This window comes from Vidua chalybeata, chromosome 20 (genome assembly GCF_026979565.1).
Source record: "Vidua chalybeata isolate OUT-0048 chromosome 20, bVidCha1 merged haplotype, whole genome shotgun sequence".
NCBI lineage: Eukaryota > Metazoa > Chordata > Aves > Passeriformes > Viduidae > Vidua > Vidua chalybeata.
Window position 1 is genome coordinate 6,093,882 of NC_071549.1, and position 16,584 is coordinate 6,110,465.

The 16,584-nt window shown below is 49.1% G+C and overlaps 2 protein-coding genes, 1 long non-coding RNA gene and 1 other non-coding gene across 8 annotated transcripts in view; 3 read left to right on the forward strand and 1 right to left on the reverse strand.

The window, feature by feature from the left end:
• Positions 1–1,644: 1,644 nt before the first annotated feature.
• On the reverse strand, positions 1,645–10,126 carry LOC128798046 (argininosuccinate lyase). The gene is made up of 16 exons (XM_053961203.1): positions 9,011–10,126; positions 7,583–7,777; positions 6,900–6,983; positions 6,534–6,590; positions 6,192–6,289; positions 5,473–5,550; positions 5,174–5,251; positions 4,978–5,030; positions 4,587–4,649; positions 4,301–4,415; positions 3,600–3,684; positions 3,374–3,433; positions 3,025–3,108; positions 2,746–2,826; positions 2,283–2,389; positions 1,645–1,874 (listed from the first exon to the last, which is right to left on the reverse strand). The coding sequence occupies exons 1-16, from the start codon at positions 9,347–9,349 to the stop codon at positions 1,724–1,726; spliced, it is 1,728 nt and encodes a 575-aa protein (XP_053817178.1). The 5' UTR covers positions 9,350–10,126; the 3' UTR covers positions 1,645–1,723.
• Positions 3,625–7,688, forward strand: LOC128798264 (uncharacterized). Its single transcript, XR_008434367.1, has 5 exons — positions 3,625–3,712; positions 5,218–5,300; positions 6,445–6,693; positions 7,390–7,529; positions 7,613–7,688. It is a non-coding gene; the product is annotated as an uncharacterized LOC128798264 (long non-coding RNA).
• Positions 10,127–13,925: 3,799 nt separating the features above from the next.
• Positions 13,926–13,996, forward strand: TRNAG-GCC (transfer RNA glycine (anticodon GCC)). The gene has a single exon. It is a non-coding gene; the product is annotated as a tRNA-Gly (tRNA).
• Positions 13,997–14,031: 35 nt separating this feature from the next.
• Positions 14,032–16,584, forward strand: part of CRCP (CGRP receptor component) — a 42,179-nt gene continuing 39,626 nt past the window's right edge. The window contains exon 1 of one of the 5 annotated variants that reach the window (XM_053961248.1): positions 14,032–14,204. In XM_053961248.1, coding sequence (XP_053817223.1) covers positions 14,197–14,204 — 8 coding nt within the window. In that variant the 5' untranslated portion in view covers positions 14,032–14,196. Of the gene's footprint in view, positions 14,205–14,398; positions 14,478–16,584 lie in introns of those variants that run through there. The other 4 variants (XM_053961250.1, XM_053961251.1, XM_053961252.1 and 1 more) reach the window with 4 other exon arrangements.

The window sequence follows — 16,584 nt, forward strand, 5'->3', positions numbered from 1 at the left end:
AATCCCGGACCTTGGGTCCTTGTCTGGAGCAGCAGGACACTGCCAGGGACACCCAGCTGCCTCTGGCAGCCCCACAAGATCCTTTTGCAGCTGGATTTTCCATGTAGTGCCCTCAGTATCTGGAACAAGGCTCAGACTCTGTATGTAGTCAGCAATTAATTCACTGCTTCTCAAACATTTCCACCCGTGATCATTTCTTTTTCATACTTGCAAAGTTGAGAATGCACAGACCATTACAGTGTCTGCACTGAGAAAAACTCTGAACCGTTTTGTTGCCAGGTTCCTTCTTCTTCTGGAGTTCCTCACTTTTAATGTTTCTTTTTTTCATGTTCATGCTTTATGGATGTCCATTCCATACTCCAGCTTTGACAGGAGGTTACTGAGGGTTTGGAAGAATGGTGAGCACGAGATTTACATCCAGAATGACCCAGCTGATAATGAGCCTAAGTGAATTCCTGGCTCAAGTGCCTTCCTGTGGCCTGTAATGAGCAGGGGTTTGAGACCAAAACCCAAATTCCAATGAGTCAGAGGATGATGGTGAAAGTCTGAAGACAACGTGGACCACACTCTGTAATGTCTGTGGAGCTCCACACGCCCATCCAATCTAAAATATTTCACAATTTTAAGAAAAGGATGGATGGGTGGGGAGTACCAGTGACTGTAAACTACTTATTTAAGTAAGAGATTGAAATGTGGTAATCTGCTGCTTCCCTTTTCCTTTCATTTTGGCCCTGTGTCACCAGCACTGGCCGTGAGGGACAATGGCAGACTTTTGCTGCTGGGAACAAGAGAAAATCTGTTCAGCTGAGGAGCTGAAGAGAAGGAACCAGAAGATACAAACAGGAAAAATAAGGGGAATGGCATGGATCAAGAAAGTTTATGGGAACTGTGAGGGGGCAATGAGGAAATCTCTGTTCTTCTGACTGCAGGTGTTGAGTATTGGTGTTACCTGTGGCTTTCTTGTTCCTTTAGCCTGGTAGCTGAGTGTGCAAAAGTGATTTCCTGGCCAGATGACCAGTCTGGAGAGTGAGACATGAGCCAAAACAGGAACACAGCAGGAAGGAAGGGAGCAAACACAAAGGAGGTTTGTGGAAAGGTAATTGAAATATGCTGTTTAAACGCCAAGAGAATGGATTTGTTTTAAGGCCAGATTAAGGAGAGATTGAGAGTGGTGAGAAGTTGGAAAAAGGGAATTTTGCTGTTGCTGATCCTTCTTCCATGTGTTAAAAGCACAAATGCTCCAAAGGTGCAAGCACTCTGTGTCTCCTGGGGTACTTTGGCTGGAGATTTAGCTGCTGGCAGTTTGTCCTGCCTGTGCTGCAGCCCTTGCTCCAAACTTGGTGAGGCAACACCTTTGTTATTTCTGTTCCTTGCGAGTGTTCCAGACCTGCAGCTCTGAGTCAACAACATGCTGCTGCCTCAGCATGGGGAGAAGGGGCTGAGCAAAACTCCAGCTTTGCAAGGCTGGGGTGGGAAAGGAATTTTGCTGTGTAAAAAGGGACAATCCCCATCTGCCAGCCTCCCCTCCAAGGGACACATCCCCTGCAGGAAGGGAGAACCCACAACCTTTCAAACCTGGGCTGAGCTCAGCCCATCCATCCTCACCCCGAAGAACCAAGAGACAAGAGCAGGATTTCAGTGAACTACAGACACCCCAGTGTTTATTAACTCCAGATCAGTGGCACGGGCACACCGCTGCAGGCACGGGATCTCTCCCCACACTCTAAGCCTGTTCCTTGAGCCTCTTGAGCAGCTCCCGCAGCTGCTCGATCTGGGCGGACACGCTGCTCTTGGCGGTGCCGCCCGCGGCCGTGTACTGCTCCACGCTGCTCACCACGCTGAACACCTGCGCCACGTCGCTGCCAAACAGGGGGCTGGGGGCACAGGGGGCTGTCAGGGGGCTCTGGGCTGCTCCACGTGCCCAGTGCCTGTGGAGAGGCTGAGGCAGTGAGGACGGAGCCTTTTCCCGAGGGGAAACGCTCCTGAGCTGCTGCTGCCTCCAAGGGGACACCGAGGAACTTCAGAGCCAAACCCCTCTGGGGGCTTCCTGCTCAGGGCAGAGGCGTCTCCCAGCCCCTCCCAAGAGCTCCTGCCCATGCCCGTGCCCATTCCACCCTGCTGGAGTGGAATGGAGGTGATGTTGTCCCCCTCCAGTGTTTCAGCCCCAGCAGGAGCAGCGGTGATATTCAGGACAGGAGGATGCTGAGGTGCACTTTGGGGAAGGCAGGTCAGGGAGGCTGAGCTCTGCCTGTGCAGGGAAGTGAAATAACAGAGGTACAAACCTGATGCTCTTCAGGTCCTCCAGGCTGAGATTGTTGATGGTGATGCCTTTGGTCTCGGCGAGGTGGACGGCCTTGCCAGCAGCAATGTGGGCTTGTCTGAAGGGCATCTGCAGGGGGAAGCAGGGGTGGCAGTCAGTGACCAGGCAGCTGGGCTGCTTTTCCATGAGGAAAATGCATGTGCTACATTTTTGGCTGGACTGTTTCCCCTTAGGGCAATGCAAGCTGAATCTGGCAGTGCTGGAGTGGAATAGGGGAGGATTTAGGAATAAATTATGATCAAGTAATTTGGGTGTAAATTCCTATGAAGTCCCCCAGGTAGCACTGCTTGAGATGCATGTAAAGGATGTGTTTTCAGCTTTCATGGCTGTTGACTGCTCATCACCCTGGGGCCTCATCCCAGCTCCTCACTGAGCAGTTCTGCATCCAAAGAAATCCCAGCTCCAGCTTTCCCTCGGTCACTTACTCCTTTATGAACCAAGTAGAGAGCCAGGTCAGATGACAGGATCTCAGGGCTCAGTGCCTTCTCCATGTTCTCCTTGTTGATCTGCAGAAAGGAGGGACAGAGGTAGATGTTATCTATCATCAGCTCCTCCTTGGGACACACTAGCTCTAAGAGGGACCAAAATGAGCAGTGTGGGTGAGGCACTGAAGAATTTTCACTTTAGGACCAGTCTGGAGCCCTGTCCCCAGTGTTACTCACTGAATGTGCTCCATGTTCAATACTTAAAAGATGAAGCTTTACCTGGAGGGTGGAAATCACTCCAGTGGCAACCTGGAGCACAGCATTCAGGGTGTCTATGACATCAAAAACAGCCTCCTTGTCCTCCTGTGTTGGAACAGTGATGGAAATGGCTCTGAGCCAGCCTGGTGCAGCACAACAGGCTGAGCAGCCCAGGCAGCAGAGCAGGGATGTGATCCCAGAGGCTCCTGCCATGGCACTCAGGGTGTCACCTGCAGCATCCCCTCCCTCAGCCCCTTTCCCAGCACACAGCCAGGGGCTGTGCACAGAAATGGAGTGCTGGGACAGCACAAGGGCAGGGGATGACTGTGTCTGCTCAGAGAGATGGTGTGGAGGGGAAAAGGGGCTTTACCTGCAGGTCCTTGTTGTAGGTGCTCGGGAGTCCTTTGAGGACCATGAGAATTGCAGCCAACTGCAAAGGAACAGGAGAGGCAGGGAGTGAGGTACAGAGCAAAGCACAGCCCCGGGGCAGGGCCACAACCCACAGCTCTTTACAGAGAAAAGGCAAAGAAAAAGGAGATTTCTCCAGCCCCAATAGGAGCAGTTTCCTCTCCCTCCTCCTCCTTTTTGGGGCTCACCCGTCCAAACACTCGCCCGGCTTTGCTGCGGATCAGCTCCAGACTGTCGGGATTCTTCTTCTGAGGCATCAGGCTGCTGCCAGAGCTGCAGGGAAGGTGTGTGGAGTGCACTGGTGAGTAAAACCCTCTGGCTGAAACCCCTGTTCCTGCCCTCTGAAAGGAACCTCTAAATCCCCTTTCCTTGTACTCCTCTTTAGGGTGTAGGAAATCAGTGAACTGAGGGTGTTGAGTTTCTCATGTTTCCCACAAAAAAGCCTTTGGTTTTGCACCTTGTCTGGAGCTCCCACACAGTCCCATCTCTCACAGGGAAGGGAAAAGCCTCCATGCTGCTGCAAAGGTGGTGTCAGCAGGCCAGGCTAAGTGATCTCAGTGAGGGAAGGCTGAGGCTGTGCCACCCTGCAGACAAGGAGTCTGATGGGATTACAAACCCAGCCACACAAAGGCTCTGGCAGCATTCCCAGCACAGGAGGAAGTTCTCTGTGCCAGCAGATCCTGAACAGGAGTTGCTGGGCTGAACACAGACTTGGTTGAGTTAAGGGAATCAGAAATAAGTGACCATTGCTGAGGAATATTCACCCTGAGGCTGCCTTTGTGCCAGGCTCCTGATGCTGGGTCAGCCCTGTGCACAGACAGACCCCAGCCACTGCCTCACCCAGCGTGGGGAGCTGAGGAGAATCCCTCACCAGAGACCAAAAACCTACCAGTAGGTATCAGAGAGGGTCAGGAAGCCAAACTCGCTGGTGCTGTAGATGATGAGATCCTCAGCCATCTTGCTGAGGTGGATCATCAGCAGGGTGGCAGCAGAGAGGAATTCCACTGCAGGGAAGGCAGGAAATCAGGAGGGGAAAAGGTGCTTGGACAAGCCAGGGAACTCTGAGTGAGCCTTTACTTCCCAGTGATGGATTTCAGTCCCTTGTTAAAGAAGGGCAACTGGAAAGGTGTCAGGAGCTGCTTCCCCCAGTGCTGGGAAGCTTTGGCTGTGCTTACCCACAAAGTCCCTCTCGCTGACGGCATCCATGCTGTTCAGGCTGATGGAAGCAAAGTCCAGCTCTGCAAGGAAGGGGATGGACACAGGAGCTCACACTGGCCCTGACAGGAGCCTCAATGCACCAGGCTGCCCCAGAGGAGGTGACTGTGAGCCCTTGAGCAGTCCCAGGAACACAAACATGTTTAGTGGGGTTTTTGTTATGATCCCAGACAGGCAGAGTGCAGCAGGGGCTGCTCTTCCTCCCACCTCCCTGGCACTGCCTGTCTCTCTGCAGCAAAAATCCTGGAAAATGAAAGGCTCTGGCTCCAGGATGGGGCACTGTGGTGCCATTCCCTCTCTCCCAGGTGTGACAGGTACTCCCATGCCCCTCAGGCCCAGGATAACATTTACCACTGCGCAGCAGTTCTCTATCGATTTCCAGGGGGTTTCCAGCCAGAGCTCCACTGCCATGGGAGAGAGAAACAGAAATCAAGCAATCTTCCTTTCCTATCCATCCAAAGCTGAGCTTTGGGAAGCAGGGAAGGCACCCCTGAAGTCTTTGCAGAGCAAAGCAAGGCCCAGTGATCACACATACAGTAGATCTCACCTTCCCAAAGGCAAGACATTGATCCTCCTCTTCACCTCTCCCAGGCGCTCAGAATCGCGGGTCAGAGCAACAGCATGGCTGGGGAAGGACAGGAGAGATGAAGCTGGAAAATCTCCCACTCCAGGAGGTGAGAATGGCCAAAGGATGGAGAACAGGGAGTTCCCAATCCATGCTTGGATTCCCAGCTGGTCAGAGCACACTGGGAATTCCTGTTCCTGTTTGTGGGGCTCCCTCTGGTTTGTCTCCACCCCTGGCTGTCCCCTCAGCAGAGCAGGGCCCCGAGGGTGGGAGGTGCTCACCTGAGCAAGAACTGGCTCCATCGGATGGGCTGAGCTTTCTGCAGGTGGGTGTAGCCAGGCAGGATCACATCGATTTCTCTGGGAGGGAAAGGGCAGAGAGGTGAGCAGCAGAGACAGCAGGGAGGGCAGGAACAGGGACACATCAGAGCTCCTGGCAAGGTCACAAACTGAGCATCTTTAGCCTGTGTTGTGCCGAAGCTGGTCCATCTGCTGTCAGCCTCCAAGCCAAGCACACTGGGTTTAGCTATTCCAGAGTGGTGAAACTGCCCTGGGCCTCCTGGAAAGTTGCCTGGAGCAGCAACCCCTCTGTGGCAGGCAAGGATTCCCCAGCCCACCCCAGGTCTGGAGTGTGAGGAGCAGAGCTGGACAGGGAGGTAACACAGCTGAGCTTTTTCTCCTATAGAAAAACCTGAAACATTTTGTCCACTCCTTCAGAGAGGTTTGATGCCTTCCAAAATCTTGTGTGGACCTCCCACCTCAACTCCTTTGCCAGGCATGAAGGAAAGTTTCTCTGAGGGATGAGGAAAGTTTCTGTAAAGTAAGCTCTGGAGAAAAAAGGGCTGTTGTGTCCCCTGGGCTACCCCAAAGTGCCTGGCTGTAACTCCCTGCACAGGAGACCCTGCTGCTGCCCAGTGGGGTCAGGCAAAGGACAAACTAACAGTGTCCTGCCCCAAAAAGGCCAAAGTTATAGATAACAGGGACTGTGGGAAAGGACTCACATGGCAGCACGTTCCACCAGGGTCTTAATGAGCTGCAGAAGGTGCGTGGAGATGATGGAGAGGGAATTCTTCATTAACAGCTTCAGGTCAGTCACAACCTGTGGGAGATTGGCTACATTCAGGGCACAAAGAATGTCACATATGCAGTGACAGCAAGGCAAACCCCTCCTTGTCCTTTGTGATGGGAATGTGCATCTTCTTCTCATCATTTGGTTGTATTTCTGTGGTAATGTCAGCATTTCTTGCTCTCCAGGAAGAGTTCCAGAGGCCACTCTGGGCTAAGGTCTCCTGAAGTGAGTTAGAGGAGGAATACAAAACGAGAAGAAAAGATTCTGTCCATACCTGATCATTCCTGCTTCTGCCAGTGTGCAACTTCCCAGCCACGTCTCCAATCAGCTCCTGAGGACAAGAGCAGGATTTCTGTCAGGATCTCTGTGTTCTAAACAGGACAATCCACATGAGCACATCTCCCTGCCTGGAAGGGACTCAGCTCCAGCATCCTGTGAGTAACCATGGGATGTGTTCTGGGGAAGAGCAGCTTTGCAGCTTTGGGTTCTGTGCTTGTACAGCCCAAAAAGGGGGCTTGGAGACCCTTGGCTGTGTCCCAGGGGGTTCAGAGCCAGCAGCTCTAAAGGGATTTCACAGAGGGACAGAGGGACAAGCCCTTAATGTCAGGGAATCAGGAAGAAGAGGCTGGAGGAGTCAAACCTTCAGCCTGCGCTCGTTGGCAGTGTGGATATCCTCATCAGTCTGGATCACACCAAAGACTCCTTTGGACCATTCCTCCGAGATCTGCAAACAGCAGAAACATCACAGTTACCCTGCTGTGTCTGGGGCTGTGAGTGTCCCAAGCAAATCCCAGCTCCTGGCATTCCCAGAAGTCTTGTGCAAACTCTGGCATTCAGGCTGCTCACTACATCCTGATATTCCATACTATTGGTGGGATTCACCTCTCTATCCATGATAAACCTGCAGTGTTATCCTGCAGGAGGATTTAAGCATTACAAGGAAAAACTGAGCTTAAATGTCAGTGATTTCTTCTTTAGCATCACCCACAAAGCTTTTGCTATAAAACATTGCACAGTCTCACCGTTGTCCAGGGTGGGTGAACAACAACAATGGATATTTTTTAAAAGCACTTCTCTGCTTCCTCCTCTTCCCCCCTACACCTGCTATGCATTGTCTTCTGCCAAGCTAGGCAGCCAGACTCAAAATTCCACAAGCCAGCAGGAAAAGGATGTTCTTACTTCACACTGAAATGATTCCTAGTGACTGCTCAGTCTGAAGAGGACACGAGGACATTTAAAGGCACTCTTTAAAACAGCAAGATGCTGCCAGGTAAGGAAAGATTCACTCCAGCACACACAAGAGGTTTTGAAGGGAAGAAATACCTTTTCCAGGCCACTCAGGATCTTTTCCAGCTCAGTTTTGGACAGGATTCCAGCCTTCTCCAAGGCTTTGGCATAAGCCATGCTCCCCTGGATGTCCACCTCAGACAGTCTCTGATCGACAGTAATGGAAGCGCTGAGCATCTCCATGATGGGATCTGTGCTCCCCACAAACCTTCCTGCCATCATTTTGTCCCCCTGCAAGAAATGAAGGGAAGAGACACAGACTTATGGATATATCCCCTAAAAATCAGTTCATGTCCATCTCAGTCAAAGAAAAATCTCAAAATCTCATAAAGCTGAGGAGCATCTCAGGAATGGTTTTATTCAGTCTGTACCAGCAGAACCTTGGAGTTAGAGCGTGTCACTTTCACTAGAATTTAGCCCTTGAGGTTACAGGTCTGGCTTGGGGATCCTCCAAGATATTTGACTTCTGCAGGACTCTCTGAAAAGAAGCATCAGGGCATGTGGTGCAAGACCAGCATGGAACTCTCTTTTAAGGCTGCTGCTGATCTCTGACCCTTTGAAGGAGTCAGGGATATAGTGAAAACTGTTATCTGATCCTTGAAATACTAAAAAAAATCCCACTTTTTTTTTAGGGAGACTAGAAGAAAATATTCAATTGACAAGGAGCTGTGGGCCAGCACAAACCACACGCTCTAAAACACTCCTTTAGCTAGGAAGTATCTGAAGTTACCGTTTGCAGCAGCTCCAGAGCCCACGACGTTGTCACATAAAATTAGGATAAAAACGGCAAAGGAGCAGGTTGCAGAAAGGGAGGCCTGGGTGCCTTTCAGAGTTACAAATGTTCGATTGAGATGAAAAGGAAAGAGAAAACCCCAAAGGAGCCCCAGAAGGGCTCGGCGGGTGCGCGGCCCCGGGCGGGCGGCGGAGCTACCATGGACAGCGGGCAGGGACCGCGACAGCAGCGGCTCTTTTCCCAAAGGATTGGCGCAGGGAAGGGCAGGAGGGAGCCTGCGGGGGCAGGATGAAGGCTCGGAGTGCGGGAGCTCTGAGCTTGTCCGCAGGAGCTGCCGCGGGGGGGAAATGGGGAAAAAACCCAAAGTTTTACACCCCGTTGTGGGCAGAGGGGACAGGGAGTGAATGGTGCTGCTGGGAGGGAAGGGCTGGGGTGGGAAGAGGTGTCCAGGTACATCTTCACTGCCGGGATCAGAGGTGGGACAGTGACTTATTGCAGCAAAGACGTTCGCTGTGCCCTTTTCCATTGAAAACCCGGGAAAACCACTCACAGAATCATTAAGGTTGGAAAAGACCTCCGAGATCAGCGAGTTCAACACTGCCAGGACCACCCCTAACCCACGTGCCTCAGGACCACACGGACACCTTTCCTGAACCCTCCCAGGGATGCCGATCCCACCCGTTCCAAACGAAGCAGAGAAGGACCCGGAGCAAAGCCAAGCTCCCCCTCACCTCGGCTGCCATTTCGGACGACGTTTTGCTCGTTTGTGCAGCGATCCTGGCACTTGGTGCAACCTGCGGGACAGCGCGGAGATGCTCAGCTGCCGCCGTGCGCGCTCCCGGGGCGCTCCCGGTGCGCTCCCGGTTCCCCGGGCACCGCTCCCCGTGCGCTCCCGGTGCGCTCCCGGTTCCCCGGGCACCGCTCCCCGTGCGCTCCCGGTTCCCCGGGCACCGCTCCCCGTGCGCTCCCGGTGCGCTCCCGGTTCCCCGGGCACCGCTCCCTGTGCGCTCACTGTTCCCCGGGCATCGCGCCATGCCCCGCTCCCGGTGCGCTCCCAATTCCCCGGGCATCGCTCCAGGTGCTCTCCCGGTTCTCCGGGCACCTCTCCCTGCCCCGCTCCCGGTGCGCTCCCGGTTCCCCGGGCACCGCTCACCTGCTCCGCACGCAGCCCCGGCCGCTCTGTGGCTCGCTGCTCCCCGGCCCCGCTGCCCCGCTTTTACAGCCCTCGGCTCGGGGCTGGCGGCTCGGCCCGCCCCGCCGGGGCGGGGTGTGCCCGGGGCCGGCCCCGCTCGGGTCCCCCCCGTGTCCCCCGTGTCCCTTCCCACCCCTGCGCTGCGGCTCGGGGGCAGGGGGTGCTTTGGACAGGGCGGCGTGGGAGGGATGCTCGAGTGATGCTTCTCCTGCGCTGTGAACAGGTCAGGAATATCCTTGGAACGCTTTGCTGGGAATATCGCATCTCTCTGTGTCACACCCCTCTAATGAACAATCTTTATCATAAACAGAGCTGATCCAGTGCTCTGTGCCCACTGCCACCCAGCAAACAGGAAAAATAGATGGGAGGTTTTTGTTCTTTCCCATCTCTGCATGGATTAAAGTGTTCACCCCACCTGGAAAGATGCTGCAGCCCCAGATTTGGGGTTTCCCTGCTGTCCCCAGGTTGTGGGGTCACCTGAGAGCCTCGGGCAGTGGCTGTGGGGCTTGGAGTTATACTTATGGCAATAACCTCTATCCTAAACTCATCACACCCTAAATGTCGTGGAATTAAGTGACTGATGGAAAGCACAAGAGACTTTTTAGAGCAGCAAAGCTGTAGCTCAGAACAAGTTTCTCATTAACTCCTCAGACAGAGCATTTTCTGCAGCCAGAAAGCTGAATATTTGCTCCACAGAAAGCTGAATATTTGCTGTTTTCTCCAAGTGAGCTCCTGCAGTGCAATATTTTCTCATGTACATTGTCCAAACCTCTCACAGAGCTCAGGAAACATATTCCAGCTTTCTCATCCACTTTTTTTTGTTGGATTTTCCTCCCTTAAACTGACCCTCTTGCTCATTTTCTACTGTTCTCTCAGTTCTACAACTTATCCCCTTTTCCTTTTTCCACTGGGAAACTGAAACAGTTCTCGATTCTTTGCAGTCCTATTCCTTCCTCTTGTGAAATCCCTCAATTTTACCACGTTTCTTGTCTTCTCCACCTTTTCAAAGTGTCCTTGTCCTTACTCTGGGCTTTGACAGGAGATTGCCAATGTGCTGTGAAAACATTAAGCATGGGTTTATAACTAGAGTGAATGGGTGTAAATAAGATTTTGCTAGCCTGTGTCTGATATTACATGTGACAGGGGATATTCCATCCACATGGGATCTGTCAGCAATGCCACTGTGGATTTAGCAAACTTCCCAGGGATTAATTGGCTTGGAGTGCTCTGCTCAGCTCCTGCCCCAGTGTGTATCTAGGAAATGAATGATGAATTCTCTCTTTATTTTTAGATCAAACAGGCAATAATTATGTTTTCTGTATAATAAACAATGTAGGCTGTAGATTAATATTTTTATAATGAGAGTGGAAGTAAAACAAAATACAAGCAGAATTCCTCAACTTAAAAATGAACATCAAAAAAATAGGATTTCTTAAGGATGCTTGGAGCTGGAGAGTTGAACTTTTTTGAGGGGAAAACAGTAAAATAGCAATGCAAAATATACTTTCTAATGCAAACTGAAATGCTTTCTCATTACTGTCTTCTCCATTTGTTCTGGTTTGGATGTCTCTCCATCACCACCTCTCAGTGATTTATTTGAAACAGAAAGATTAACTTCAAAATCCTCATCCCACAGTTAATACTGGGGAGGTTCTGAAGGAAAACTCTCCCTCTTATTTTCCTTTCTGGCACAGGGGATGGCAAATCATTCCTACATCAATATTCCCAGCTCCACCCTTTTCGAGGTGAAAATAAGTACTGGAGAGTAAATTGCCAATTCTGCAGAACAGAGAAGTTTAATTAAATATATTTGAATGTTCTCAAATATCTGAACTTTATTTGTATTTCTGTAATCAATCAGTCTCTCTCTACTATTTCACTTTTTTGCTGGAAGAATGCAATGCTGAGGGAGTGCATCTCCAAAGGAGCTTTGGTGGCTCTGGAAATTCACTTTTCACAACAGGACTGTGAAGGAAAAGGATGGCAGAAACAGCTACAGTGCACCTTCTTTTAAAAACATCATTTTTTAAGCTGTTTTTTGCTTTGGAGAAAGAAAACAGCTCCATGGGCTGAACGTGCCGTGCGAGCGCACCGTCAGCTCGGCTGACACGGAACCCTGCTGACATATTTTTGTTCAAAAAACCCCTAACTTTGTTTTTAACTCATTTTTTCAATGTAAAAGGCAAAAAAAAAAAAAAAAGTGGAAAAAAAAGAAAAAAATAGAAACCATAGGGTGCTGAGCGAAATGCTGAACACAGTAAACATCTTTCATGACAAAGAACACAAATACCCTGCAGATCTGCTGTCAATAGCAAGTCCTGGGCCCCCTGCTTTCAAAGTTAATACTGAGGCCCCTCTCTGCCCAAGCCTTGCTGGTAACAATCACAATGTTAAAATGTTGACATGCTAAGCACATTTGGAAAAACCCATGTCTGCATTCCCCATGGATGGTGCAGCATCACTGTCTAACACCTAAAGAGCAGCAATTAAAGCCAAAGTGACCTTCTCACCTCACCCTCCTGCCCCGTTGGTTCTCTCTTGATATTCCCTTTCATGGTGGCAGTGGAGATGGAGCTGAGCCATATTTGTATTTACAGCCTACCAGGCTTCCTGTCTCCACTGGGAAATGTTTAGGTGATCTCTATTAGGGAAAAAAAAGCTGTTGGAAGAGGTGTTTGTGTCATGCTCCTTCATCCCCAGCTGGGTTGTAAAAAGCAGCACTGATTGGAAAAATGTGTCAGGAAAGTGAAATTTTGTTGAAAGGATGGAAAAACATGTCAGGAAAGTGAAAATTTGGGAAAAAACAACATGTCAGGAAAGCGAAATTTTGGGGAAATGGTGTGGAAAATGTGTCAGGAAAGTGAAATTTTGGGGAAAAGGTAGGAAAAACATGTCAGGAAAGTGAAATTTTGGGGAAAGGGTAGAAAACATGTCAGGAAAGTGAAATTTTGGGGAAAGGGTAGAAAAAACGTGCCAGGAAAGTGAAATTTTGGGGAAAGGGTAGAAAAACATGTCAGGCAAGTGAAATTTTGGGGAAAGGATGGAAAAAAACATGTCAGGAAATCAAAATTTTGGGGAAAGGGTAGAAAAAACATGTCAGGAAAGTGAAATTTTGGGGAAATGGTGGAAATAAATATAATAATTTACTGCTGGGGGAGAGATATAAAGAGATGTAAAGGAGAATTAAGATTATTGTGCTGAAGGTTCTGAACCCTTAGCTGAAGAGAGTGGTGAGGATTAGCAGATTTCTGGAATGAAACCCTGAAATTTGATTGTGTGGAAACACAGCATTTTCACATGAAACCCACCATCCTTTCCCTTCTTTCAGGCAGCTGCACGTGGAGGGTTTGGGACATGGCAGAGCAGTCACAGAGCTTTTGCTGTGCCAGTTTTGGCCAACTTACAAGGCCAGTTAATCCTGACATGAAAAAGGGCAGCATCCATCACATCCTGTGCTCTGAGTCACACCAGCAGCTCTCAGACCTCTCTCCTGGCTCTTTTTTTATTCCACAGGGCTCCACAATAAATTATTTTGAAGTATAAATAAATTTCTACCTGTGTGTGATGGGCTGAACATGCCCACCAAAAGCTTTTTTTAGGGGTTTTCAAATTAAAAGGGCTGAAAAGCCTTTGCGGTCAGCTTTTAAATTTTGCCCAGCACTTCTAAATCTGGTGGTGAAAGTTCCTGGAAAACAGGGAGCTGCTCCTTGCCCACTGTCCTGGCACTGGGGACTTCCTAAAGCACTGCAGTTTGCTCGTGTTACTCTGAATTGGTTTAGGATTTGCAACACTCTAAGGAGAAGAAAAACCTTAATTTTGTCAGGTTTGGTCGTGGAGAAAACAGTGGCTGGTGGGTTTTGTGCTGGAATTGCAAGGCAGAGATTGCGGGCACAAGGCTGACCCATTCAGTTCTCTAAATCCCTAAAAGGCTCTTAAATCCCAGCTGCAAGCAAGCAAATATGACACTCCTTAGGGAGTTAGAGGTGCCGTATCTGCATATTAAATTTTCCCTGAGAGATAATATCAAAATTAAGGAATTAATATTTCCCTGGCCAGGTAATTTTCCTTGCGGTTTCCATTAGGATTTTCAGCTGTTTGCACTCATTGAAGTGTACCTGGTTTTACTGAGGATGAAAAGGGCTCTTGGAAAATTTAACAGCACATGGTTTAGATGGGAAAGAGTCACGGTGACAGCTGGGGAAGGCACGGTGCTGATGAATTTGATGGATGCATGCACGGGCGCTTTAAAAAACAACAGGAGTATTACACAACCACTTCAGCCCTGCAGCGCATGGTTAAAGATTTAATTTGAAAGTATTTTCGCGTTACTGTTTTGCTTTTGTCACAGTTAACAGCAGCTAATCGCCAATCTGAATGATTTCGGAAACAAATTATACAAGTTTCTGTCTGATGTATACACAAAAACTGTGATGAAAGAAGTGTCTTCATCGCCGGCATTGGTGGTTCAGTGGTAGAATTCTCGCCTGCCACGCGGGAGGCCCGGGTTCGATTCCCGGCCAATGCAGTTGATCTTTTCCTGTCTTTTTTTTTTTTTTTTTTTTAAGTTCCTTATTTCTCCTTCCTCTTCCGTTTCCGTCTCGGTCGCCAAAGCCTCCTTCAGCTCCACCGGGCCTCAGCCCGCTGCTCCCCGCCGTGCCCCGCCGGGCTGCGGCTGCCCGGGGGTAGCGGGAGGATCCTCGGGGAGGCCGCGCCGGGGAGGACAAGATGGAGGTGTAAGGAAGGGCCTGAGGGGGGAGCACGGGGCACGGCCGGGCCTCGGAGCCAGCCTGCCGTGTCCACAGCGGGGCTGCGGGGCATCTCAGTGGGGTTTGTGTGGGGAAAATCTCCGTGCGGGTGCATCTCTATGGGCGTGGGCTGTGTGTGGGCACATCTGTATGTGGTGTGTGTGGGGGTTACATCCATGTCGGCCTGTGCGTGAGGGGTGTGAGGGTACCGTGGATCCGTCAGGGGTGTGAGGGTACAATTAATCCGTGAGGGATGTGAAGGTACAATTAATCCGTGAGGGGTGTGAGGGTGCAGTGAATCCGTGAGGGATGTGAGGGTACAATGAATCCGTGAGGGGTGTGAGGGCACAATGAATCCGTGAGGGGTGTGAGGGTACCGTGAATCCGTGAGGGATGTGAGGGTAACGTGAATCCATGAGGGGTTTATTGCCCCCAACAATAAGTTCAGGTGTTCTGCTCAGTGTCGGAGGGGTTTATTTTATTAAAACTCCTGCCGGACAAGCTGTTGGGGTGAAAGGCTGCGTGGCTCGGCCTGGCTCGCTCTTGCCGCCTCCTGTCCCCTCCCTCTGCCCTGCGAGAGGCAAAATGGGATTTTTTTCATTATTGCCATGAGCTTTGTGTAGGAGCTGAAAGTGCTGGAGAAGGAAAAAACCTGAGGGGTTTGTGCCAGCGATTGCAAATACAATAAGAGAATCGGAATTTTGGCTGGTGGCTCTTTCAGGCCACCTTGCCGTGTGTTTCGGGCACAAAACGATAGGATTTGACCTGTTTTGAAGCTTTAAATCTCTCTTAAGTTCTGTGGAGCTGGTTAAATTCCTAGTTTTCATTGCATTTTAATTTCTCTAATGGGTGGGGGCATTCATGGGATGTGTCCCCCAAAGTCACTGAGCTCCTACAGCCCTGTAATCCAGGGATGCTTTATCATCGTGAAATCTTTTCTACTGTGAACATGAAAATCAAAAGTTTATAAAAAATATTAAACATCTGCTGAAGTACAGTGAAGTACAGTCTTAATATGAGTAGCAACCTGCAGAGAAAAGAGCTGTTCTGGCTGTTGTGCACTGAGAAAAATGCTTTTGATACCATTAATAAAAAAATCTGTGATGCTTCTTACACATCCACTGAGTTTTTATTAATCTTCTTTTGCCTCCTGCCTGATTTGGAAGGGAAGCTTCTCATCTCTCCAAGTTCTTCCTGTGGATTTTTCTTAGCAGAATTACTCTGTATTTCTTACCAGAATTATCTGTTATTAGAGAAAAGCACTCTCAGAAAACAGTGTGGTTTAAATATACAACACATGTGAAACAGCAGACGTAAAAATATGAAGTGTCAGTGATATTTGTAAAGATGTGATGCCCTTTACCAAGATATTTTTTAATATATGCAGCCCTACTCGAGAGTATTTTGGTTTAGACTAAAATTAGGGCAAATACGAGCTATTTAAAGACTCTAAAAAGTGTTTATATTTTTGCTGTTACCATGAAAATCTTTACCTTTTTACTTAAGTCTTAATCACATAAAAATTAAGCAAAGTTTTGAGCTGACTGCTTAAAAATACACATTAGAATCCATTACTCAGAATTCCTTGTTTCTTGACTGTAAAATTGGTAGCTGTGAGTCAGGACCGAAGGAAATTTTATTACTGTTGCAGAAGTTGATCAATTTATAATTTTGGTATTTCAGAGCCGTTGAAGTGAAAAAAAACAAAAGTCTTTTTCTGAATGGCAAAGTGGATTGGAATGAAAAAGGAAAGCAGTTGTCTTAAATAATTTCATTCTTAACCTTTGATTCCGCAGCCTCATTTGCATGGCCGTGTATTTATTTCATCCTCTCTCAGGCGAAGAATTCCATACGTAATTCTCCCTATAGAATGTCTTTGATCCGCGGGGATTTCTGTAGGGCCCGGCTGAATGCAAACATTCTGAAGACTTGCATTTACCTCCCAACAAAAGCTATATATGGTTTGTAAAACATGAATGAAAGACTAATGCGTGCCTGAGCTCACTTGCTGAAGTTTCACTCGGGTCAGCGAAATGGAAGTTGAAGTTCATCTCAGCGTATTTCAGAAGGTCCTTTTCATTTAAAAACAATGCTAGAACCTGTGGAAGTTTGTGGATGCATTTACCATTTGAAAGTGATGAACGTGACAGTTCTATTCAGGCCATTCTCGGTGCTTAACAACACATTGTACCTTTTTTGTCGGTATTTTTTTTTTTTTTTTGCTTTTTCCTAAGCTGCAGCACGGACCTGAGAAAGGCTTTTTTTTCCTTTTGTATGGAAACTTTCTGTTGTTGTGGCTACTGACTGCTCAGCAGAATGTGTTGTTCAGGGAACAGAGGATGTTCTGGAGCAGTTTTTCTCCCTCTTT

Bases quoted from the DNA above. Each gene is read 5' to 3' on its own strand.
- LOC128798046 (XM_053961203.1), bottom strand. From the start codon at position 9,349: ATGCCCGGGGAATTGGGAGCGCACCGGGAGCGGGGCATGGCGCGATGC. The intron at 4,650-4,977 runs GTAAATGTTATC...CCTTCCTTGCAG, and splicing joins TAGAGAACTGCTGCGCAGTG to AGCTGGACTTTGCTTCCATC. The intron at 1,875-2,282 runs GTTTGTACCTCT...CTGTGCCCCCAG, and splicing joins GAGGACCTGAAGAGCATCAG to CCCCCTGTTTGGCAGCGACG.